Source organism: Mastigoproctus giganteus, chromosome 11, assembly GCF_048544385.1.
Source record: "Mastigoproctus giganteus isolate SK-2022 chromosome 11, ASM4854438v1, whole genome shotgun sequence".
Classification (NCBI taxonomy): Eukaryota; Metazoa; Arthropoda; class Arachnida; order Uropygi; family Thelyphonidae; genus Mastigoproctus; species Mastigoproctus giganteus.
The window spans coordinates 157,548,425-157,575,811 of NC_143585.1; the positions used below are offsets into that span (position 1 = coordinate 157,548,425).

Genomic DNA, 27,387 nt, shown 5'->3' on the forward strand with positions numbered 1-27,387 from the left:
AGGCTGTTCAAGAGAAGAACGTTCCATATTGTTATTGACTTGTTTCCAATTCTTCAGTTTCATTTTCTGCCTACACCAAAGCTCGCAACATTTATAAAGTTGTTATTAACCAGTCCAAACTAGATTTTGAACAGACTAAGAGTAGAAAACTTGCTTCTTGCTCTAATGGCAGCCGACCATTCTGGTCTCTTGCCAAAGCTATTGGCCGCAACATTTGCCCATCTCTGCTCCCACCTCTGACCAAACCAGATGGTTCTGTTGTCACTTCAGCCAAGGATAAAGCTGACCTGCTAGCATTCCATTTTTCTTCCAGCTCATGTATTAATGATCTTGGTAAAACACCTCCCACCATTCCCAACACGCTCCATTCAATGCCTCCTGTGGTCTTCCGTCAAAAGGGTATCAGAAGGATTTTGACGAATCTTGATGCTAAGAAAGCTCTAAGTCCCGATGGTATTTCTCCACTTGTTCTCAAAACTTATGTTCCTGAACTTACTCCTATTCTTTGCCGCCTTTTTTCACTTTCTTATTCCAAAGGTGTTTTTCCTTCTGCTTGGAAATTCTCGGAGCCAGCCAGTTCCTAAAAAGGGTGACAAATCCCTCCCATCCAATTATCGTCCCATTGCAATTACTTCTACTCTTTCTAAAGTAATGGAGAAATCAATTAACTGCCAACTCTTAAACTACCTAGAAACCTTCTGTCTGATCAATGATCGCCAGTATGGATTCCATTAGTGTCGATCCACTGGTGATATTCTGTCTTATGTTATCCATTTATGGACTAATTCAATGGAAAGGTTCGGTGAAACACAAGTAGTTGCTCTTGACATCTCAAAGGCTTTCGATCGTGTTTGGCATAATGGTCTTCTAAACAAGCTTCCATCTTATATTTTAGTAATTGTTTATCCAGTTTTCTCTCTGAATGCTCACTGAGGGTGATGGTAGATGGCTCTCTGTCTTCTAACTTCTCGACTAATGCCAGTGTCCCCCAAGGTTCAGTTCTTTCTCCCACTCTTTTCCTCTTGTATATTAATGATCTTCTTCCATTGACTGGAAATCCTATTCATAGTTTTGCCGATGATAGCACATTGCATTCCACTTTCCATTTTGAGAAACCTTGTCCTGCTCAATCAGCATCAACTTCTTGAAAATCTGCTACCAATTCCTTAAATGCCGATCTTCAGGTAATTCTCCAGTGGGGCAAAGACAACTCAGTTGATTTCAACCCTTCTAAAACTGAGTCTTGTCTTATTTCTCGCAAAAAGGAATCTTCTGCTCCTATGCTTATCTTTAGTGACACTCCAATTTCTAGGCAAAATTATATATCTCTTTTGGGGATTACCCTGACTTCTAATCTCTCTTGGCACAAGCACATTACAAATATTGCTTCCTCTGTTTCTAAAAAACTTGGTTTTCTGTTTCACTCTCAGCGTTACTTTTCTTCCAAACAGCTGTTCACTATGTACAACTCGCAAATCCACCCTACCATGGAATATTGTTCCCACATCTGGGGTGGTGCTCCCAAAACCTCTCTCAGGCTTCTTGATTATATTCAGAAGAGGGCAGTTAGGGTAATTAATGATTCATCTCTAACAGAGTCTCTCTACTCGCTGTCTCATAGACTTACTGTTTCTGCTGCATGCCTCTTCTACAGGTACTTCCATGGGCACCGTTCTTCTGAATTGGCTTCTATAATTCCCGCTCTCTCTTTCAAAACAGTCCGAACCCGTGCCGCCACCAGCCAACATCCATTTACTGTCCAACTTCAACCTCACAGAACCAGCTTTTCATCTTCCTCATTTATTCATTCAACTGCCGTTTTCTGGAACAATCTTCCTTCATACGTATTTCCTGAAAATTACAGTCTACAGAAGTTCAAGTCCAATGTCAACAAATATCTTCCTTTGTCTTCTCAATCTCCAACCCAAGCATGGTACTAAGTACTATAGGTTCTAATACCTCTTGTGTTTGGGGTTTACATAAAAAAAAAAAAAATCTGGGGCGGAAACTTCTTAGTGACTTTTCCTTTGGGTGTCTGGTCCTATTGACTCTGCCATTGCTGGGAGTAAGTAGTCTTTTTCTTTTCTGTTTACTATCAGCCTTGAGGTCTATTGTAATCTCTCGGATGTTGGTTGGGATTTGTTTCTTGAGTTTATAGGTGAGGCCTCCTTTGATAACTGTTAGGTTGAGTGGCAGTGACCCTGTAAGACCTGCAAAGCAGATCTTATTCGTATTATTAGTAGCCATATAGTGCAAGGAAGTCTGAGGTTTATGCTGCACCAGCTAAAATAAATTTCCGAGTTACTCTGAGAGAGAGAGAGAGAGAGAGATAGAGAGAGAGAAGTAGAAGGTAATCACCAAGGAAGATAAGAATGATGATATCCAGCTCAGGACCCTTGGTGTGCCAAGCCCATACTTACCAGATGTGAGCCCCTATCTTACAGATGTACTGACAGTATAGCATGCACTCGTGATGGTAAGTAGTATAATTCGCTGTATGGACTGTAGTTTATTTTAATTTCAGTCAAGAGTACCTCTGTGCCTGAGCCATAGGTGATAACTGGGAGGAAAATTGCCTTGTGTATAACGACAAGTGTCTTTCCTTTTAATCTCCCGTCGGCGTGGCTGACTGTGGAAATCATACCAGCATAGTTCCTGATTTTCTTGGCAAAATTCAAAAGATGTTGGTAAAAAAGTTAGCTCATTGTCAAATATTATTTTGCATTAGCATTAGTAGAGGCATATAATGCAAGAAGGCAAGCTGATACAGCTTCGGCCAAAAAAAAAAAAAAAAACAAACCTTCCCATTTCACCCATCAGTTCTTTCCAAATGTTTGTCTAGTTGTGCCTTGAATTTCTTTCAGCTGTGAGAACTTCCATAATGACAAATGAACCACCTGGCTAAAGCAAAATTCTGCACATCTACAACTGTCTTTCATTAATTTGAACTTATGCCCTTGCCGTTGATGAATTTGAGCAAGAGGAAGAATCCTATTGGCATTGAGCTTGCTCAAACCATTCAAGGCCTTATTACACCTCAATCAGATCCTCTTGCAATTGCCTAGTCTCCAGCCCCTGCAATTTGCAGAGCTTAAGCCTTTCTTTGTTGGAGCAACCCCGTGTTCCATTCACTAATCTCATTGCCCTTCTCTGTACTTGTTCTAGCAGTTCTACATTCTTCCAAAAATGAGGTCTCCAGACCTGTATACAGTACTCAAGTATACAGTAATGGCCTGACCATTACCTTATACAAGAGGATAATCACCTCCTTATCCCTGCTAGAAAAATTACTGTATATCATTGACAAGATGCCATGAGCTACTCTTGCAGACTGTCCACAATGCTCAGAAATTCACAAAGGGCGATCAAAGGATGACACAAGTAATTACAGACCTGTTAGTTTGACTTCTGTTCAAAGGAAAATAATGAAGTCGTTGGTTAAAGAAGCATTGCAGGATCATTTAGACAAGACTGCAACAATAATTCAGACACAGCATCGGTTTGTCAAGGGAAAGTTTTTCCTGACCGATTTTATTGGATGCTATGATGTGGTCACAAAAAATAATTTTGACATCATATACTTGGATTTCATGAAAGCTTTAAATACTGTTGCACATGGAAGACTACTGTACAAATTGGAGTAGTATGGAATTAAGGGCAAGTTGCAACAATGGTTGAAAGGATGGTTGAGTGGGAGAACACAGAATGGTGTTCAATAGATGCTTCTCTACATGAACTAATGTTATTAGCGGTATCCCTCAATGTTCATGATAATCATGGCAGGGTTGTTAATAACAGTAATGACTGTATGCTGCTGCAATAAGATCTGGAAAAGTTGAGTAAATGGGCTGAGAAGTGGCAACTGGAGTTTAACTTTGACAAATGAAAAATACTGCACATGAATAGAAGTAACTCCAGAGAAATGTACCAACAATGTGGTGTTACACTCGGGGTAGTGGAGAATGAAAGGGACCTTGGGGTAATTGTACAGTCAGATATGAAGTTTTCTGATTAGTGCAGACAGGCTGCCAGGGTAAGTCATGGGGTCTTGTCAGTAATATACAGGAATTTTGCGAGCAGGGATAAGGAGATGATTATCCCCTTGTATAAGGCAATCGCCATAGATGTCTGGACACCTCATTTTAGGAAGGAATTTAGATTTGTTAGAACGAGTACAGAGAAGGGTAACAAGACTGGTGAAACTGCTCTTTGTGGACTAATGTCCACGAAGAGCAGTGTCCATTGGTTTTTTTGCATGCAGTTCCTTTGTGAACAGAGGGGAGCTCTTATGAGAAAGGCTTAAGTCCTGCAAATTGCAACTTCTGTAGACTAGGTACCTGTGAGGCAATCTGATTGTGGTGCATGAGGCCTTGAATGGATTGAGCAGGCTTAATGCTGATGGGATTCTTCCTCTTGCTCAGATTACAAACCTGAGGGATCATAGATTCAAACTGAGGAAAAACAATTGTAGAATAGACGGAGTAACAAGTTACAAAGCTTAAAAAATAGGAATGAAGAGAAGATTCTGAAAATCATTTTTTGTATGATTGAAGCGCTGACAGAAAAGTCCAATAAACAGGGAACTGCTAATTGTTTTTATTGTTTTATGGTTGTGATCTCCAGAAATCCGACCGAATCACGTGGTATGGTCGGAGACAATCATAGGTTAATCTCGAGTTCCGTGGTCTCTTGCCACGATTAAACAGCATATTGGCCCAATTAAGCAAAGTAAACCCTGGCTATTTTCTCGATTGGGTTCTGTTTTTTAAGATTTGCAAATAAATAGCTGCCCCGATTAACCGGTGGCTCAAATAACCGGAATCCACTGTATATGATATCTGAGTTATTCCCTGCATCCAGTTCCTTTGTGACCACATCATAGTATCCAATCAAATTGGTCAGATAAGACTTTCCCTTCACAAAACCATGCTGTGTCCGAGCTATAACTGAAGTCTTGTCTAGATCAACCTGCAGTGCTTCTTTAAGCAGTGCCTCCATTAATTTTCCTGAAACGGAAGGCCCCAAGTGCCAAGCGATTCTGTGATCAAGTGACTTTTTGCTCTGAATTAGCACTCTTTCTTGAAGTAGAAATCGTTTCATTATTTAAAGCATTTATTAACACACAATTAAATAATCCATAGTAAAGAAAGCAACTTTACTAGATTAAGAAGGAAAGCAACCTTCTCTTTCCCTTCTATTTTCTGTTATATCTTAATTACTAACCTCCTAGTGCTTGGTCACAGGGCGGCACTGCTCCTGCCTCCGTGTGGCGGGGCCGGTAACATGGAAGGGAAAAGCTCTCCCTTTCAGGGCGAAATGGAGCGAACTGACTCCAATACCCAGGAATCCACTGGGTCAACGGACCCGAATAGAACTGATCCAAGATATGAGAAATCTAGTTCTTTCGGAGACACCTCTAAGGCAATCAGAAAAGGCGATAGAAATGACTCTGTCTCCACAAAGAGATTAAAAACTGACTCTCAAGTTTTAATTTCTCCAACATATATTATTGTACACTCAAATACTGAGAAAGCGGTAGGACAATTGTCACCCTTTCTCATACAAAAGACTCTTGAGAGTTATGTCGGCCCACCAAAACAAGTTAAAAGACTAAAATCAGGCGACATTTTGGTAGAAACGGCCAATGCTAAACATTCAGAAAAATTATTACAAATGACAACCTTTGCAGGAATACCAGTAATAGTATCCCCGCACAATACATTAAATACTTCAAAAGGTGTCATTACGGAATGGGACCTTCTAAATGTGCCCGAAGAGGAAATTCAAATGGAACTTCAGGAACAAGGAGTCATCAGTGTTAAAAGAATTACAATTAAAAAAGAAGGGATAATCACCCCCACCAGGAATCTCATACTCACTTTCAACACGCCTAAATCACCCAGATCAGTGAAAGCTGGTTATCTACACTGCAATATAAGACCATACATCCCGAATCCTCTCCGTTGTTTCAACTGTCAGAAGTTTGGTCACTCACAGACAGTATGTAGAGAAAAATTAACATGTGCAAACTGTGGTTCCCAAGAACATGCCACTTCTACTTGCACAGCTGGAAACCATAAATGTGTAAATTGTAAAAGAGATCATACTGCATATTCAAGGGAGTGTGAAATTTGGAAGAAGGAAAAAATGATACAAAAATACAAAGCAGAAAATGGAGTTTCATATCAGGAAGCTAAAAAGGTAATTACAATAAATATAGCAAACAAACCTTCTTATGCGCAGATTACGACAATCAAAAAGGCTCCGGAAATTAAATTACCCAATTCAAAATGTTGTGGCACACAAACGGATGTTACAATCCCCCCGGGAGAATCCATCTCAGAATGGGTTCGTGAGTTTTACAAACCATCTCCATCACAAAAACAAGAAAAGATTATCAATACTCCTTTATCTTTCCCACCAGATAATTCAGAAAATGTAAGAGGAAAAGCAAACAAAGAAAAGATAGGTAGTACGGGAAAAAAGATTGCAGAACAAATGGACACGGATGCAAGAAACCAAGGAGAGGAACCAGTTCTCGAAATCTTCACTGAAGAAGAAATGGATACGGGTAGACAAAGTTAAATCAGCCCCAGGAAGCAATCCGAGGGAACATCTAACCCCAAATGACAGATACGATTATCCAATGGAACTGTCGAGGTTTTCGCTCAAACACTAATGATGTTATAGACCTCATCACCCAGTACCACCCACTAAGTATCTGCCTACAAGAAACCTATTTAAAACCACAGGACAATAGTATAATCAAAAATTATAGAAAGGATCGCATAACGAATGGAACAGCGAGAGGAGGAGTTGCAATACTAGTTAACAGACATGTCCCTTCCCAAACAATACCATTGAACACACCATTAGAAGCAGTTGCAGCCCGTCTAGCAATAGGCTTCAATATTACCATAGCCTCAATATATCTACCCCCTAATCAAGAATTCTGATTTAAGGATTTCGAAGAGCTGATCACTCAACTACCACCTCATTCTGCATCTTAGGTGACCTAAATGGACATCACCCACTATGGGGCGATCACAAAATAGACCAGAAGGGTAAGCAAATAGAAAAATTAATTGTCGAGAACAACCTAATGATTTTAAATGACGGCACACACACATATTTCCACCTTCCATCAAAAAGCAGTTCTGCAATAGACTTATCAATCTGTTCTCCAACACTGTTCCCTATGACTAAATGGAGAGTGCACGAGACTCCATTGAGCAGCAACCACTACCCCATTATTTTGAAAATCATGGAAAAAACGCCATTCCAAGCCAATAGGCACCCCAGATGGAAAATATATGATGCAGATTGGGAAACATTCAGGACACTAGCCAAGCTAGACTGCAATATTATTAAAAGAGAATCAGTACACACATCAGTAGCCTATGTTACTGATAGTATGCTTCAAGCTGCGGAAAAGACAATACCTAAAACATCTTCTAACATCAGAATATATCCAAAACCATGGTGGAACAAAGAGTGCTGGGAAGCTAAAAAAGAGAGAAATAGAGCCTGGAACCTTTTTCGCAAAAATCCAACAACAGACAATCTGATACAATTCAAGAGAGCCAGAACCAAGGTCAGGAAAGTGCAAAAAATAAGCAAAAAAGCTGCTTGGATGAAATTTGCATCCACTATAACTATTTCCACACCAGCTACACTTATCTGGAAAAAGATCAGAAAGATGACAAACAATTCTTAATTAAACCACTCTCCATTGCTAAATTGGAAGGGACAGTTGGTTACAAACACCTTAGATATAGTCAACGTGCTTGCTGAAAATTTTTCGAATACATCTGCCAATAGTGCATATCTCACAGCTTTCAAAACGTACAAGAAAGAGGCTGAAAAAATAAAATTAAACTTTTCTACCAATCAGTGTGAACAATACAACTTGCCACTCACGGCAGCAGAACTAAAACAAACTCTGCTACAGGTGAAACACAGCGCAGTCGGTCCTGATGAAATACATTATGCAATGATACAACAATTAGATGAACAGTCCCAATTAGCCCTGTTAGATCTATACAACAAAATATACCTTGAAAATTCTTTCCCAAACAAATGGCACCACGCAATAATACTAGCTTTCCCAAAACAGGGAAAAGATCTCTCAGACCCACAGAACTACCGTCCCATAGCTTTGACTAGCTGCTTAGGCAAGATCTTAGAGAAAATGGTCAACAATAGACTAACATGGTATCTAGAAAATAATGATCTTCTCAAGCCAGAACAATTTGGCTTTAGAAAAAATCGCTGTACCTTGGATGTACTTATACAACTGGAAAATCAAGTAAGAAATGCTTTTCTCAGGAAACAATACCAAGTCATGGTTAATTTTGATATCCAAAAGGCATATGATACCACATGGCGATATGGTATACTTAAAAGGTTACATCAACTTGGCCTTAGAGGTCATCTACCCCCTCTACATATACAATTTCCTTAAGAATCGGACCTTCCAAGTTCGAATGAACAATACACTTTCCAATATATTTTATCAAGAAGAAGGGGTCCCTCAAGGATCTGTACTTAGTGCCACACTTTTTGCAGTCCACTTCAGCACAATAATAGAACAAATCCCAAACAATATCTTTACAACAGTTTATGCTGATGATTTCAGCATTTCTTATCAAGCGCAGCATATGAGGACAATAGAACGGCAATTGCAAGTAGCCATTAACAGAGTCATAAAATGGACAGAAAGAAATGGATATAGAATATCGGTACAAAAGACTGTATGTATACATTTCTGCAGAAAAAAGGAATCTCCATCCTGACCCAGAACTCAGGCTGAAAGAACAGATCATCCCAGTTAAAAATAGTGTCCGTTTCTTAGGATTAGTTTTTGACAAAAAACTGACTTTCCTAGAGCATATCAGTCACATAAGAGTCCACTGTTTGAAGAAAATGAACATCTTGAAGGTCCTATCCGCTATATCCTGGGGAGCAGACAGGACAATCCTACTACGTTTATATCGCCTTCTCATTCGGTCTAAGCTAGGCTATGGTGCCCCAGTCTATGACTCGGCAAGACCTAGTGCCCTGAGATGGCTCGACCCAGTACATCACTGCACACTACGTTTAGCCCTTGGAGCTTTCTGCACCTCACCTGTGCAGAGCCTGTACGCCGAAGCTCAAGAACCTCCTCTGCAAATCAGAAGACAAAATCAATTACTCTCTTATGCAGCTAAAATAAAATCCTTACCAGACCACCCTCTACAGAAAACTCTTTTTGCTTCTGAATGGGAACAACATTATCAGCAACAACAAAGAATCAATAAACCTGCGAATATGAGATTAAAAAACCTTCTCAGTAGAGCGCTTAACCTAGATAACATAAATCCACTGATGAAGCAGTCTACTCCACCATGGATAATCAGACAACCTTTATGTGACTCCTCCTTCCACATTTCGAGCAAACAAATCCTTTCTCATATAAACCATCAACAGCTGCATGCTGCTTATAAGGCACAATTTTCAGATCATTGCTTTCTATATACAGATGGATCCAAAACTGATTCTCATGTGGGAGCGGCAGTTTACTTTTCTGACATCACATTGGCCCAAAAACTCCCAAAAGACTGTAGCATTTATACCGCAGAACTGCAAGCTATTATGTTAGCACTAGACGAAATTGACCATTCAAGTTTTCAAAACAGCATAATTTTTACCGACTCCCATAGTTCCATGATGGCAATACAAAATATCAGTTCTAACAAACATCCTCTACAACAGCAGATTCAATACAAAATATCAAAACTCCTTGAACAACATCGTAACATTAAATTTTGCTGGGTCCCAAGCCATGTCGGAATACATGGTTACTACAATCAAATATAAAACTAAATATTATCTCTAAAGCAAGCTATAGTCATTCTCTGTTACTCTTGGAAATCATTAGCAGCAATATACGAATTAAAACAAAACCATTATGTAAAATAAAAAATTTTACAGCAAGCAGACAGAGCTGCCAAAGAAGCTAACAACAATATTTCTGCATCAGAATATATTCCTTTCTCAGACTATAAACACATTATTGATCACAGTGGGATACTTCACTGGCAGCAGCAATGGCAAGTACTTACCACTAACAAATTGCATCAGATTAAAAGATTACTCCAACCATGGAAATCCAGCATTCAGAAAAATAGACGCGATGAAGTGATACTTCTAGGTTAAGGATAGGACACACGTATTTCAGTCACTCTTATCTTTTGCGAGGAGAGGATCCCCCTCTATGCCCTATCTGTCACACACAACAAACAGTAGAACATGTACTGATTACTTGTCCAGCTTTTGCAGATGAGTGCCGAAACTCCTTCAAAGAGCTAAACAAACATCACTCCCTGACTCTCAAAACCATACTGGAAGATAGAAAAAATATAGCAGATCTTTTTCAGTTCCCCAAGAAAATAAATTACTACAACCAAATATAAAACTAAATATTATCTCTAAAGCAAGCTATAGTCATTCTCTGTTACTCTTGGAAATCATTAGCAGCAATATACGAATTAAAACAAAACCATTATGTAAAATAAAAAATTTTACAAGCGCATTTTAGCCGCAGTAGCTCTTGCGCCAAGAATTCTTAAATCAAATCAAATCAAATCAAACCTGAAACAGAAGTTAAACTCACAGGTCCATAATTACTGGTGTCAGCCTTTGATCCTCCTTTGTGAATTGGGGTCACATTTGCACATCTCCAGTCTATGGGTACTCCCCAGAGTCCAAAGAATCTCTCATAATTATGGCTAAGTTTGCTTATTTCCTTTACTGCCTCCTTTAATATAACTGGATAGATCCCATCCACCCCGGGTGCCTTTTTTATGTGTATCTTTAACAATTTCTCCTCCACTTTCTTCTCAGTTATTACAAAATCATCTAGCTCACTGCCAGAGTTTAATTCACCTCTGACATTCTCCTCCCTGAATAACTCCTCATGTGTGAATCTAGATACAAAATACTCATTTAGTTTGTTAGCCACCTCAGCAGTATCATGAACAGTTGAACCATCAATATCCAGTGGACCAATCTGATTCATCCCTTTCATTCTAGAGTTTACATAGATAAAGAACTCTTTTCTGTTTTTCTTTGCATGCTTTGCCAAAGATTTCTCATAATCTGCCTTTGCCTGCCTAATCTCCTTTCGTGACTTGGTTACCGACCAGCTTATATCCATCATAGGCTTCCATGTCACCCATTCATTTATATGTATCCCATGCATTTTTCTTCTCTGCCATATGTCTCATTAGTTCATCTGACATCCATTTAGGCCAAAACCTTGAACAATATTTCTTAGTTGGTATGTAAAGCCTAGTAGCTTCCAAGATAAATTCTTTGAATTCTTCCCATTTTGAATTTGCTGTTGGTGAAATCATCAGTTGATCCCACCGTATAGAATTTAAATACTGTCAGTAAACTCAGACCAACGTAGTTGCTTTTACGAAAGCAAAAACCTTTACCCCTGATGGTAGTTACCTCTTTGAGTAAATCCCACTTCAGCACACAGTGATCACTGCCACCTAGTGGTTCCTTTATCTTGCATATTCTTAATGCATGAAGAATCACTACTGATAATCAGATCCAGAGTATCTGATTATCAGACTACTGATAATCGGACCCTCTACTTCCCTGCTGAACATGCTGATGTAGAAAACAATCATTCAATAAATCCACAAAAGCCTTGCTAGTGTGTGAGGAGTGACCAACCCATAAATTCCAGTCAATATCTGAGAAATTAAAATCCCCCATTATAAGACTCTCTTTGATTTACTGGCCCACTCTATTTCCCTGTACAGTTTCTTATTACACTCATCAGAGTCATTAGGCCTATAACACACTCCTACTCTCAATTTTGATCTTCCAGTGCTTATGTCACACCAAACTAACTCAACACTGCACTGTCCAGCAATATCAACTGGCTTCACTTGGATTTTATGTGTTTCTTAACTAATAGCATAACCCCTCCTCCCTTTCTCTCCTGTCTATCCTTCCTGTACACATTGTACTCCCCAAATTCCAATTGTGCTTTCGTTATACCTGTGTGACACCACGTCTCTGATATTCCAACAATATCTGCCTTTGATGTTTTGAGCAATATCTCTAATTCATCAAATTTATTTGCCAAACTCCTAGCATTGGTGTATATTTAAGTATACATGCACCTGTTCCTATTTTTAGCTACCCTAACACAACCCATGTGTTTACTTGTACTGCAATGACTTTCACCTTTTTTACTTGTACTGCAATGAATCACTTTCACTTCTGCCAGTGGCCACTGTTAATTTATTAGTCCTTGTATCCTCCTAAGGTAGCAGTTTTCCGAACCACCTCACCTTGCCTCGATAGCATCAGCAGATATTCTTGCACCCTTTCTATTTAACTGTATCCCATCCCTGTAGAATCAGTCTCTCCTGTTAACAAGTACAGACCAGGCTGAAAAAAATTCTACCCCTTGAGCCTTGCACAGTATTTCCAGGGCCAAATTGATCGACAAGGCTCTCATCATATACTCCCTCCTATCGTGTCTGGGCAGAATTGCAGACACTTTCAAATTCTACCCTAATTCGTGGCTGTTGCACATGGAAGACTGCTGCAGAAATTGGAGCACTGTGGCATTGGCGGCAAATTGCTGCTATGGATAAAGGGATAGTTTAGTGGGCAGAAGACAGAGAGTGGTAATCAATTGACACTACTCTTCGTGGACTAATATTATTAGTGGAGTCCCTCAGGGTTCAGTGTTGTTTCCATTGTTGTTTTCTGTATTTATAATTGATATTGATGATGGTATATCATGCTTAATGTCCAAGTTTGTAGACGATGCGAAAGTTGGCAGGATTGTTAATGACACTAAGACAGTACACTGCTGCAACAGGATCTAGAAAAGTTGAGCCAATAGGCTGAGAGGTGGCAAATGAAGTTTAACCTTGACAAATGTAAAGTACTACATATGGGAACAGTAATCCCAGAGTAACGTATCAACTCTGTGGTAACACACTGACAGTGGTAGAGAATGAAAATGACCTGGGGGTAATTGTGCAGGCAGATATGAAGTTTTTTGAGCAGTACAGATGGTCTGCAAGAGTAGCTCATGGTGGCTTGTCAATGATATACAGGAATTTTTCTAGCAGGGATAAGGAGGTAATTATCCTCTTATATAGGGCAATGGTCAGGCCAATCCTTGAGTACTGTATACAGGTCTGGAGGCCTCATTTTAAGAAAGATGCAGAGCTGTGGAACGAGTAAAGAAGGAAGGGCAACAAGATTAGTGAATGGAACAAAGGGTTGCTCTTACGAAGAAAGGCTTAAATTTTGCAAATTACAGTTTCTGGAGACTAGGCACCTGCAAGGTGATCTGATTGAGGTGTATAAAGCCTTGAATGGTTTGAACATGCTGAATGCTGATGGGATCCTTCCTCTTGCTCAGAACAATCACCTGAGAGGGTATAAATTCAAATTGAGGAAAGACGGTTGTAGGATAGATATTCGGAAGTTTGCCTTTAGCCAGCGGGTGGTTGATTGCTGGAACAAACTTCCATCTGTCGTAGAAGTTGTGAGCTTAAATAGATTCAAGGCAGAACATGACAAACATTTGGAGCGATGGAATGGGTGAAATAAGGGTGTTTGTTTTTTTTTTTGGCTGAGGCTATATAAGCTTGCTTTCTTGCATCATGTACCCTTGCTAATGCTAACCGTATATCCAGAAGTTGATTAACTCTATGCCAGATCGTTGCAAGGCTGTAATTGCAGCTCGAAGAGGAGCAACAAAATATAGAGTATTTATTTTGGTGATTTAAAGTTCATAATAGTATTATGTTATCTTGTCATTTCAATTTGTACACGTAAATGCAATAAAATGTATGTTTGGTTGTCTTGATTGCTATTTGCATGATATCTCATATTCCCATTAATTATTCATTTTGCCTTTTGGGAAGATATTTATGGCAAATAAGTTTATCAGGTGGAGTCTTTTTATTGGATTTCATTTACAGAGATATATATCCCATCTAACAAATGCATTTTGAACATTTCTGCAACCCATAATGCAGTGCAAAACACATTATTTGCAAAATTCACAAGTGATGCAGTTTTTTTTGTGCCACTGTATATTGGAGGAGGGGGGAGTCTGATCTGGTAGCACACCATTTTGAAGGTTATAGCATGGTGGTCAGATGTGGTTCAGTCATTCTGCACATGCTGGATTTTAAATTTGTGTGCTATGGCTTGTCTTACCATAGTAACATCAATTACATTTTCATGCAATGTACTGCTGTACGTCGGCAGATTGTCTATCTGGTTTAGGGTAGAAAACCTATACAAATTGCTTCAAGAAAAAATTGAAGTGATGTTGTAGCTATGACGTCTTCCAGTTCCTGGCCGTTGAAAGTTCTTGGTCTGTCTGAATTGTGGCTATATCACAGGGGAGAACTACTGTGTGAATCCATTGATATTAGTATTTTGCTGCCAGGAAGTTGGGAGGTAGCGCTGTGGTCGCGGAGGTGAACAGTCACATCTTCACGAAGCTCCACTTGATGTAAACAGCAGACAGTTACGGACGGCGAACTTGCTGATTTGTATTGCTTCTATGATTCCACCATGGATTTTTTCGTTCTGAGGACAATTGCTATGGAGATGCTGCCTAATGATGATCTCACTATTGACACTTCATACCATCTGTCTATTCGAGATTTGAACCAAAAATACCTTCCTTTAGAAGAAACAAGTCCATTCACTGCACAGGAACTTACTTCAATCTTGAATAAAATTCAGTCTAACAAATGTTGTGGCGATGACCTGATTGACAATATATTTATCAAACATTTTTATGACCTAAGGCTCAAAGTTCTATTTAAATTATTCAACAACTGCTTAAATACTGGAACTTTTCCCAAACCATGGAAACACGCCATTCTAAAGATTTTACATAAACCTGGTAAGCCCCTAGATAATGCCAGCTCCTACTTCCCCATAACCTTGCTCTCTCACCTGGGAAGTGTTAGAGAGAATAATTGCTAATAAAATTACCACACTGCAGGGAGCTACAAGCTCCACATCCTCTCTTCAATACGGTTTTAGGCAAGGGCTTAGATGTGAAGATGACTTATTAGAACTTCACCACCTTATTGAAAGCTCCACTTCCAAGTATGTTATGGCGATCTTTATTGATTTTGAGGGCGCTTTTGATACTTTATGGTGGGAGAGCACACTCAGTAGACTCTTTTCCTATCATTGCTCTCGTCAGTTTTATAAACTTGTTAGAAACTACTTTGCCGATCACACTGTCACTGTCATACTAAAAGCATGAAGATTCACAGATCTGTCTCCCATGGTTGCCCCCAAGGATCAATTTTGGGTCCCTTGGTTTGGAACCCAGTTCTTGATGATTGGCTGCTTAGAACGACTGAATTTCAAAATGTGTAACAACTTGCATTTGGAGATGACCTTATCATTTTTGCGAATGGAAACTCAAGATCTGATTTAGAACTCTATGCGAATAAAGTACTCTTTGAACTATCGTCTTGGTGCTCTTAGAACAAAAATGAAATTATCCCCAATCAAATCGAAGATCATGATTTTTAAACACAAATTAGATTATGGCAGACTTCCATTTGTAAAACTTGACAAGAAATCACTTCCACTTGTCCGAAGCACCAAATTTTTAGGAGTTATCATCAATGACCACTTTTCCTTTACTGCACATATTCAACATCTATCCGTCAAAGTTAAGAGTTTTACCGCAATGCTGCTCCAAATTATCAGACAAGATTGGGGATTGGACACTAAAACCCTATGTCTGTCGCCTCTGTAGCCAGTTGGGAAGGAGCAGCAGTGCGTAGCACACGCTTCGTGATTAGACCGGGGTTCAAGCCCGTCACCACCAAATACGGAGGATGCAGAAAGGTCAGGGAATGACCACCGCATATTCCCCGAGCAATATGGCCTTAGTTACTAATGCTCCTAAAAACCAAATAACAACAACAACAACAACCCTATGTCTATTTTATAATGCTGCCATAATCCCAATTACAACCTATGCTGCCAGCCTTTGTACTTAAAAGACGTACTTAAAACTGTACAAACTAAGTTATCCACTATTCAACGTTGTTTTCTCCTTAGCCTACTTCATATTTGCCGAACAGTATCAACTCCAGCTCTACAGACTCTTGCAGGTACCATACCACTTGACTTGCATGTTTTTTTTAGAGGGCTTTGCTTTTATATCTGCAGAGGCATTTCTACGGAATTTCAGGGAATCATTGTTAACCCTCAGGCTGATCCCAAAACTGAACAAACCCAATTCTGGAATTTGTTAGTGAACACCTGGCAGAATAGATGGAATTCTATCAAAAAAGGAGCTATTACCAAAAAATTTGTTCCCGATGTAACTGCACTACTTTCATCGTCCACCAGAAATTGGTTTTCACCCTCACTGTTTACCTCCTGCATGCTAACTGGACACGGTTCACTTAATGCAAAACTCTACCAATTCAGACTTTCCAATACCATCTCCCGTCAATGTGGGCTACTGGAAGACTTTCCTCATGTACTTTTTGAATGCTCCATTTACGAGGTTCTAAGGTCGGCTCTTAAGGCAACAGTACCAAACTTGTGTCTCGGAGGTAAGAAGATACTCATTTCTGTCAACAATTTCCAGGCCCTTCAAACCTTCTGCAAAGCTGCTTTTAATTGCAGAAGGCTTTCAACCTCAATGTTAATTCAAGAAATCAAACTGAAAACACATCATAAATAATAATACAGTCTGTTGCCTTGTCTATTGTCCTGATGATGTCATATACAAAATTGTTGTAGTTTTCAAGAATACGCAAAGATTTTAACAGATGCTGCACTTTTCTGACTCGTCCTTTATCAAGACTCTCTGCGGCTAAATTCTTCCTCTTCTCAGTGATACCATCATCGACCAGACTTCTGACACCACTCCAGATTAACAGAATTCAGAATTATATCTAGAACTTGTTCCAGCTGATCTTGTTTGAATGACATTGCTACTTCTGTTTGACAGTACACCTTTTCTCTTTGTGAACTACTTTGGGCAACACTGCATAAAGATTTTTATTTTTATTTTGTTTTATTTTATTTTATCTTTTATTTATTTATTTATTATTATTATTTTTTCCTTTATGCTATTCTCTTCCTTATTTCTTCATCTTCTGATGTCCTGTCTCCTGGGAATGACTGTGTGTGTGTGCATGTGCGTGCGTGCTGTTGCCGGCTTGCTGGCATGGGGTTCTTTTGAACGGCTCCAACCTCGCTTTGAACATTCAGTACGTGACTGTTAAGGTTAGTCATGGTGCATGCGTAGTTGTGGCCCACCTCCCCGTGGTGTAGATGAACACTGGGCAGGCTTTCCAGGTGATCGCCTGGTGACAAAACGGGCAGAAACAACTAAACAACACAACAACAAACACTGCACGAACATAATATTACACACATTTCTGGCCTGTTACAGTGCTCTGTAACCATCACAGTGTACAAAGATGGAGTTGAACTTTCATTCAGGTGCCATCCTACATAAGATACTATACATGTCTACATATATATCTACATGGAGATTAGTAATTTAATCCAAGTAAGAGTTGTGTTAGTTATAATTTTTGCTTCTTTTTGTGTATTTGAGTGTGTTTTTGTGCATCTGAATCGCAACAGCGTCAGTGGTAGCAATCTCACTGCTACAGCCGTTGAATTGCTTGCACCTCAAAAACTCAGAGATTTTGAGTATATTAGTTGAAACCACTTACACTACATTTATTTTGAATGGAGAAGTTGATTCTAACAGTAGTTTTAATGTATCATTAGAATTTGAGATAGTTTTATTTGTTCTTAGTGGTTTCTCGCCAAAACTAGAAAACCAAAAATCTTGAGTTAAATAGGTGTAGACTGAAAATAAGCACGTAAACTTACTCCCCTCAACATAAGGGACAATACAAAATTACTGGAAAGAATAAAATTTGGATGATAAAAGGCAAAAATATGGAAATCATGACTTAAACACAGAGATTATCCCAGACTCAGCAGTATGAGTATTAAGGGAAAGGACTCCCAGTAACATTGATGAAATAAATAATGAAATAAATAAATAATGAAGACTTAAATACATGTCCTCCAGCCCTCATTAATATGAAAAGGGCCAAAAAAGGGAGGAACCTAATTGAAAATAGAGAAGGCAGCGTGAAAGAAAATAAAGAACAGATTGATAACAAAACAGAAGAGGAAAAAGGTTTCAGGCAATAAACGAGATGGAAGAACCAATTAAACAAATAAAAGATTCAGGAGAAAATCCAGAAACTGTCAATCAATTTGGCCCTCGAGAGATTGTGCAAGGCTCATGAGGCAGAATTTTTTTCAGCTTGGTCTGTGCTTGTTAACAGGAAAGATTGTTTCTATAGGGATGGGATACACTTAAATATAAAGGGTGCAAGAATATTTGCTGATGCTCTCGAGGCAATGTTAGGTTGGTTGGTAAACTGCTAACTTGGGGGGGGGGATTCACAGACTAATAGATTAACAGTAGTGACAGTCAGAGGTGCAAATGATTCTTGCATTGCTTCTCTTGCAATGAGCAGCAACCCGGAAAGCAAGTTGCTGGGATTTTCAGGAGCTGCTGGGAGTCATGAAACAAGTAAATTCACGGGCAGTGTCAGTTACTCTAACACAGCCTGTGAAAGAGTAAGAACAGGCGCATGTATACTTGCGTGTACACCAAGGCTAGGAATATAGTAAATAAATTTGATGAATTTGAAGTGCTGGGCAAGACATCTAAGGCAGATATTGTTGGGATATCAGATGTAAGGTGCCAATCAGATATAAGGGATGCAGAATTGGAATTTCAACAGTTATGCTATTCATTAAGAAACACATAAAATCTAAGGAAGGAAATGCATCCAGTTGACATAGATGGACAGTGCAATGTTGAGTTAGTTTGGTGTGACATAAGCACTGGAAAGCAAAAATGAGGGTAGGAGTTTGTTACCAGCCTAATGAGTATAATGAACAATTATACAGAGAAATAGAGTGGGCCAGTAAATCCAAGTGTTTTGTAACGGGGGATTTGAACTTCCCAGATATTAACTGGAAATTATGGGTTGGTCACTCGCACACTAGCAAGGCTTTTGTGGATTTATTGAATGATTGTTTTCTACAGCAGCAGCATGTTCGAGTGGCAACCAGAGGGAGTAACACTCTTGATCTGATTATCAACAGTGATTATTCATGTATTAAGAATTTACAGATAAAGGATCCACTAGGTGGCAGTAATCACAATGTACTGGTGTGAAATTTACTTAAAGATGTAACTATCGTCAGGGATAAAGGGAAGGGTTTTTGCTTTCGTAAAAGTGATTACAGTGGTGTCAGAGATTTTTTTAAATTCTGTACAGTGGCAGGGACTGCTGAGCCATTTTAGTACTTGAGGCAAGAAGGAAAAATTGCAGCCTACTGTTAATGATGGCAATGTGGGCAATTATGTAATCTTTCTTTTGTACCCCTTTCACCTTTTAACGTGTGGTAAGAGCTTCGTTCGCCTCACCCTCAGCACGGCTCTGTACAGTGGAACCAACTGATGATACTTCCAACAGCAAATTCTAAATGGGAAGCATTCAAGGAAGTAATCTTTGAAGTTACTTGGCTTTTTGTTCCAGCTAAGAAATACTGTTCTAGGTTTCAGGCCAAATGGACGTCACATAAACTAATGAGACCCATGGCAGAGAGAAGAAAAATGCATGGGATGTATATAAAGTATCAGGTGACACAGAAGTTTATTGTATATACAGGGTGATTGACTATGAGTCCGACAAACTTGCAAGAGGTGTAGGGGGCACAAAGACGAATCGGAATCACATAGCATTGCAGGGTCCGAAATTCCTTCATCATGTGGTAGAGGACGTTGAACGGGAGGTCACGTGAACAGCGATCCCGCTGGGTCAGCATTTGCGAACCGGTTCCCGAGGCAGTAGGATGGACGAGTATTCAAACATTGAACTGGCCGACATGCACCTCGCATATGGAGCTGCAGACTGTAACAGACACGCCGCTCTGCGCTTGTACCAGGAATGTTTCCCGCACAGGCGTGCTCCTCATCATACGATTTTTGCACGTGTGCACAGAAGGTTACGTGAGACTGGTTGTTTCACAAGAGGTACCATGAATCGAGAGTGAACGACGAGGATGCCAGACAATGAGGAGCGTGTCCTAAGTCTTGCAGAAGGCAATCTGAGTATAAGTACTCGAGCGATAGGCCAACGATTGGGTATTTTTCAATCCACTGTATGTAGGATACTGTCAACAAACCAAATGAGTTCATAACATCTGCAACGTGTCCAGTCATTGGAGCCTGCGGATTATCCACTCCGGAGGACTTTTGCTACTTGGTTTCTTCAACAGAAACAGTTCGCAAATGTTGACTTCCAGCGGGATCGCTGTTCACGCGACCTCCCATTCAACGTCCTCTACTGCATGACGAAGGCATTTCGGACCCTGCAATGCTATGTGATTCCAATTCGTCTTTGTGCCCCCTACACCTCCTGCAAATTTGTCACACGGGTAGTGAATCACCCTGTATAAGCTAGTCTGTAATCAGGTCGCAAAGGAGGTTAAGCAAGTAAAGACACATTATGAGAAATATTTTGCAAATGATGCACACAAAAACAGCAAAGACTTCTTTACTCCCACAGCTGCCAATGCGCCATTAAAAACCAAACCAAACCAAACTTCTTTACTTATATAAAATTTAAAAGGAAGTGGATGAATCAGATTGGTCCACTTGATATCAATAGTTTGACTGTTGACGATCATTCTCAGATAGCTGCCAAACTATATGAGTATTTTGCATTTATATTCACACAAGGAGTTATTAAAGGAGAAGGAGAGGGCCAGATGTTTATCAAAGTCTAAGAGGGAGATAAATGATTTTATAATAACTGAGAGCAAAGTGTGAGGAGAAATTGTTGAAGTTAAACATAAGAAAGACACCAAGGGTGGTTGAAATCTATCCAATTATATTAAAGGAGGTGGCAAAGGAAGTAGGCAAACCCCTTAGCCATAATTATGAGAGCATCCTTGGACTCAGGGGAATTCCCCTGGAGATGTGCAAATGTATTGCCAGTTCACAAATGGGATCAAAGGATGACACGAGTAATTACGGACCTGTTAGTTTGACTTCTGCTCCGGGGAAAATAATGGAGTCACTGGTTAAATATGCATTGCAGGGTCATCTAGACAAGACTGTAGTAATAATTGTAAGGCTTGTCTGACCAATTTGATTGGATACTATGACGTGGTCACAAAGGAACTGGATTCAAAAAATAATTTTGATATCATATACTTGGGTTTCAGGAAAGCTTTTGATACTGTTGTGCATGGAAAACTACTGTACAAATTGGAGCAGTATGCCATTAAGCACAAGTTTCTACAATGGATAAAAGGATGGTTCAGTGGGAGAAGACAGAGAGTGGTAATCAGTGGACACTGCTCGTTGTGGACTAATGTTATTAGTGGTGTTCCCTAGGGTTGGTTATGCGCCCATTGTTGTTATGTATATTTATTAATGATATTATGAAGGTATATCAAGCTTAATGTCAAAGTTGGTAGATACAAAGGTTGGTAGTGTTGTAAATGACAGTATGCTGCTGCAACAAGATCTGGAAAAGTTGGGCAGATGGGTTGAGGAGAAGCAACTGAAGTTTAACATTGAAAAATGCAAAGTACTGCATATGGCTAGCAGTAACCCCATAGTAACATACCAACTGGGTGGTGGTGCACTCAGGATAGTGGAGAATGAAAGAGACCTTGGGGGCAATTGTGTAGGCAGATGTGAAGTTTTCTGAGTAGTGCTGTTGGAGATGGTCATGCAGTCTTGTCAATGATATACAGGAAGTAGGGATAAGGAAGTGATTATTTCCTTGTATAAGGCTATGGTCAGGCTCATTTTTGATGGGATTCTTCCTTTTGATTAGATTATAAACCTGAGCTGGCATAAACTGAAATCGAACAGAGATAGTTGTTGAGTGGATGTGCGGAAAGCTGTCTTTAGCCAGTGGTAGTTGATTGCTGGGACAAACTTCCATCTGTCGTCTTGGCAGTTGATAGCTTGAATTAATTGAAGGCAGAACTAGACCAACATTTGAAACAAAGGGATGGAAAAAATGGGAAAGTTTTTTTTTTTGGGGCTGATGCTGTATACGCTTGCTTTCTTGCATCATATGTCTCTACTAATGCTAATATGAGAAATTAGGAGAAGAGATGAGGAGTGTTTGAGGCAACTGATAATTGGAATCCTGTTAGAAGGAGTAAGTGGGGTTTGGCACACTGTGGGTGTAAATGGACATCATTGAGAATGCAACTGAGACCATATTTGTGAAATGAATGAGAAAGTTTTAGTAAGGTTTAGATCATTTTGAACTCGTGTTTGGTCTGTTAGTTTGTTCAAGTTGTATACGCCGACCGGGCTAGCCGAGTGGGTAAAAGTACCTGCCCGGCAACCCAAAGGTCGCGGGTTCGATTCCCGCCTCGGGCTTGGATCAAAGTACTGCAAAAACCTTGGGAGGTGCAATATGGCCACAGAAGCGAATGCGCCAACAACTACCAAATCAAAAAAAAAAAAAAAAAAAAAGAAAAAAAAGTTGTATACAATAAAGTAAAAGGGGGGACATGTAGTAACAAAATTTTTGGATATAGCATACACATAGCAAGAATATACCCAGCTCTTTGACATGATGTGGCCTCGAGAATTCACTCTGCACACATGCGCACGCACGCACACACACACACACACTAGTTGAACTTCCTCTAATTACCAACTGGCAGAACAGAGGCAGTATACACTAGCTGATTTGGATGTCTAGAGTGTTACCAATGGGTTCGGTCCAGTGGACTCTCTAGCATCTGGTCTGTGTTCATTATTTTAGAGCTGTACTCTTGAAATGTAAGGAATAGTGGATTTCACCATCTCATCATAACCTCAAAAGACCTCAACCACACTGCATCCTGTAAGAGGTAGAGTTTTTTGTTGGAGTTTTGTTCTGAACTCTAAACTTTGGTCTCTAAACTTCATGCCTCAATAAGCAAATTTGAGGTATTGCCTTGGTTGATAAATCATCTACCATCTATTATTGCATCATAAAACAGAGGGGGTAGCATTCCTTTGTTTGTTATGAATGCTACAAGTCAGCCCCTACTTACATCAGTTCACACCTGGGTGATTACTTCCAGTATACTATGTGCAGTCTTTCTTGCACATTGAAGTGGAGTGGGGTTATGCGCAGAGTTAATAAGTCCCACCTTCATGAACATGCAAGCAGAGAATTTCATTGTCACAGAATGACTGTATGTCACTGAAATTTGATCCACTTGACTATGGGTTCCATCGCATTTTAGACTCCCTCAGGTAGAAAGTTCTTGCTTGTCTTTCCTGAAAGAATTTCTTGATAATTCATAGTGACCAAATATTTATTTTTATTCCTAGATAATTAAACTTGATCACTTCTTGGCCTCAAAACAAAATAAATTTTGTTGATTGAACAATTTAATAAATATCAAAAAAAATAAATATATATATATATTTGCAATAATTTTAAGGGGGCATGGTAAAAAATTTATACTTTAGTAATATCTCAATATCCATTTTGCCATTATTGAGGGAAACTGTGTGTGAAGCTCAGTATGTTAACGCAGTTAAATATAATTGATGCATATAAATTTAATAATATTCTAAATTAGTGAAATGTGTAATTATTTCAAACTGATTAAAATCTTTGACCTTATTTATTTATATTGTCCTTCTGAAGCTGTTCTTGTGAAGAGTAGTTTTAGAAGAGTTTGAAATCTACGATACCACTCTAAATTATGTAACATTGTAGAATATGTATAATTGTTTCCATTTTTTAGACCAGTCTCTTTGGTCATCTCCTTCATATACTAAATATTACACTCTTGGGATGTTCAGTTTCATTGCTGTCAATCCACTTCTTGTTTTAGTTCCATCCATGGTACTCAATTAATAATAAGTTTAACACCATTCTGGTGGAGTTGTATTAAAAGAAAAAGAAGCTTTCTGAACTTTTTTATTCTTTAATTTTTTTTAAAATTTTCTTTTTCAAGAAGTAGTAGTAATAATTATAGCACTTTATTTTATGATTATTTAGGTGGCTATAGCCCATTTCTTGTCTCAAATGGAGAAATGATAGCTACACCAACAACATTTCAATTAACAGTTCGGTCACGAAGATGGCGACGGCGAGCAGATATGCATCAAGCTAGAGCTTGTCACGGTGTGGTAGTTTTAGATGATAATATCATGGTTGTAGGTGGTAGAGATAACACTGGCATGTAAGCACAATTTTTTAAAATTATAAATTCATTTATTTAATTTCTGTAGTTATTATTTTATCTCCATCATTATCAAAATTGGGGTTGCAGACCACAATTCTGTACTAACTGAGAACATATTTGAGTCCCATTCTTCTTAATGACAATTTCTCTTAGTCAATTTCTTATTTGTTGGTGTATTCTTGGGGACCATCAGGATGGATATCTGAACAGCCATTTTTGACTGTTCCCATTTCTGGCAGATCCCTTTTCTCTTTCTCATTCAAATGCTGAGAATCACTCTTAGAAAGATTGTTTTTTATTGTATTTTAAAGTGTTTTATTAATAGTATTAGTAATGGCAAATGATGCAAGAAAGCAATGTTATATAGCATCATTACCCACCTCCATAAAATTATTCAAACTATCCACAACATCAGATGGAAGTTTGTTCCAACAGTCACATGCTCCAGCTGAAAGCAGATTTTCTCACGTCTATCTTACAACTATCCTTTTTCAATTTAAATGTATTTCCTTCTATATGTGTAGTCTGAACAAGAGTTAGGATGCTATCTACATTTAATTTACTTGATCCATTCAAATCCTCACATGCCTCATTCAGGTCTTCCCTCCCTACAACTGCTTGGTTTCCATATGCTGCAATTTGCAGAACTTGGTTTTCATATGCTGCAATTTGCAGAACTTGGTTTTCATATGCTGCAATTTGCAGAACTGAAGTCTTTTCAATTCTGCAAATTGCGGATCTGTAAGGGTACCCTTTTGTGTTACTGCCCAATCTTGCTGCCCTTCTCTATACTTCCAACAGATTCACATCCCTAAAATGAGGCTTCCAAACCAGTATATGGTATTGTGGCCTAACTATTGCCTTAATACAATCTGACAATCACTTCCTTGTCCCTCTTGAAAAAATTTCTGCATATCATCGACAGAAGCCGATGAACTGTCTTAGCATTCTCTCTGCGCTGTTCAGAAAATTTCATAATCAGACAATACAATTATGACCAGTTTTTTTCTCCACTACCTTTATACTTTAGTGTGGTTCTATCTAATTGGCATATTAATTTCAGTTTACAATTTAACATTGACAAATACAGTACCTTAAATTTGTCACTGTTAAACCTCAGTGATTTGATTGATTTGATTTGATTTGGTAGTTGTTGGCGCATCGGCTTCTGTGGCCATATTGCACCTCCCAAGGTTTTTGCAGTACTTTGATCCAAGCCCGAGGCGGGAATCGAACCCGCGACCTTTGGGTTGCCGGGCAGGTACTTTACCCACTCGGCTAGCCCGGTCGGCCGTTAAACCTCAGTTGCCACTTCTCAACCCATCTGGTTAATGTATCTTGGTCTTGTTGCGGATCATATCCTGACTGCTGTTATTATTACTCAGGTATCATATGTAAACTTGGACATTAAACTTGATATGTCTTCATCACCAGTTTATTAATAAATATTGAAAGCAGTAGAGGGTCCAGCAATGAAACGTGAGGGACTCATTTAATAATATTAGTCAAAAAAGAGCAATGCCCATCAGTAACCATTTGCTGCCTTCTGTCACTCAACCATTCCTTTATTTAGCAGTAACTTGCCTCTAATGCTACACTGCTCCAATTTGTATAACAGTGTGTTATGTGGAACATTGTCAAAAGGTTTGCTGAAATCTGCATCTACATAGTCAAAATTATTTTTTTCATCCAGTTGCTTTGTTACTATGTCGTAGTAGGCAGTCAGATTGGTTAGACAAGATACCGACCTAACTTAACTTAAGAGATCCATGCTGAAATTGCTGTTTAACTGTATTCCTGTCAAGGTTCCCAGTATTACTTCTTTGAGGACTGACTCAATTACTTTTCCCTGGACAAATCAAGTTTACAGGTCTATAAGTACTCTCCTCTCCCTTTGTGATTGGGGTGACATGTGCAGATCTCCAATCCATGGAGACCCCCCCCCCCGAATCGTCATGCTCTTATAATTAGGGCTAAAGATTTACATACTTCTTTTAATACAATCGGATAGAATCCATCAGCTCCAGGTGTCATAACTACTTTTAGCCTCATTAATTTCTTTTCCACTTTCCTCATTGTTGTCACAAAATCTTCAGCTTCCACTTATAAGTTGGCATACTTCTGTTATGCCCATCCTTAAACATTTCTTCATGCATGAATGTAGATGCAAATTATTTATTGTTATTCAGTAACCAGAAGTGGAGCATCAGTAGTTTTGCTATTCATATCTACTTGACCAGTGTGGTTCATTACTTTCCATCTAGTTCAGGGGTTGGCAACCCGCAGCTTGTGAGCCGCTTGAAGCTCTTTAACTTTTAGCCCACGTGCATGACAAGCACGGCACACAGAGGCCGCGGCTGGTGATATGAATATAGCATTAGTTTCAGTGCAAGAGTACAGGAGTACAGAGTACCTGCAGTACAGAGTACCTGCAGAGTACAGGTACTCTGCAGTAAGGTGTCGAAGGTTAATCGTTATGGCGGTAGTGAATATAAAATAGTTAAAACAGGAATAAAATAATATCCACGTGTACATAGTGCTTGTGATAGGTAAATGAATTTATATTATAAATCACTTGACTTTTTAAATAAGTGACGTGGTATTATTAAACAAATGAAATAAGAGGACACCAAAACTGCTTTCATTTTTAAAATGTCAACTCAAAAGAGAAATACTGATCAAGAAAACTGGAAATTTAGAAGGAATGAACTGAGTTTTTGGTTTGACGTATTTCTGTGAGCAATTTTCAAACATGAACTATGCACCCCTGATGAAATGGAGTTAGAGGACTTAAAAATCAAGTTCATGTGGAGTGCAAGACTAAAATGCCTTAAAACGGAAATTGAGGATTTGGAGAGTCAAAAAAGGCTGCCCTTGCAATTTTACACAAATGGACAGTGAAGATTAGTTGGAAAAAACAAAGCCAAATTGTGTTCGATGCACGGAGTACTTACCAGACACATATATAAATTTGAATATATTTGCTTTTGGACTTCTCTGTTTTTGGTTTGACGTATTTCTGTGAGC

General features: G+C 39.0%; 1 protein-coding gene across 1 annotated transcript in view; it reads left to right on the top strand.

The window, feature by feature from the left end:
• Positions 1-27,387, top strand: part of LOC150078529 (beta-scruin-like) — a 170,812-nt gene that overhangs the window by 66,546 nt on the left and 76,879 nt on the right. Inside the window, exon 3 of the mRNA XM_090384597.1 lies at positions 24,174-24,357. Coding sequence (XP_090240723.1) covers positions 24,174-24,357 — 184 coding nt within the window. The remainder of the gene's footprint in view (positions 1-24,173; positions 24,358-27,387) is intronic.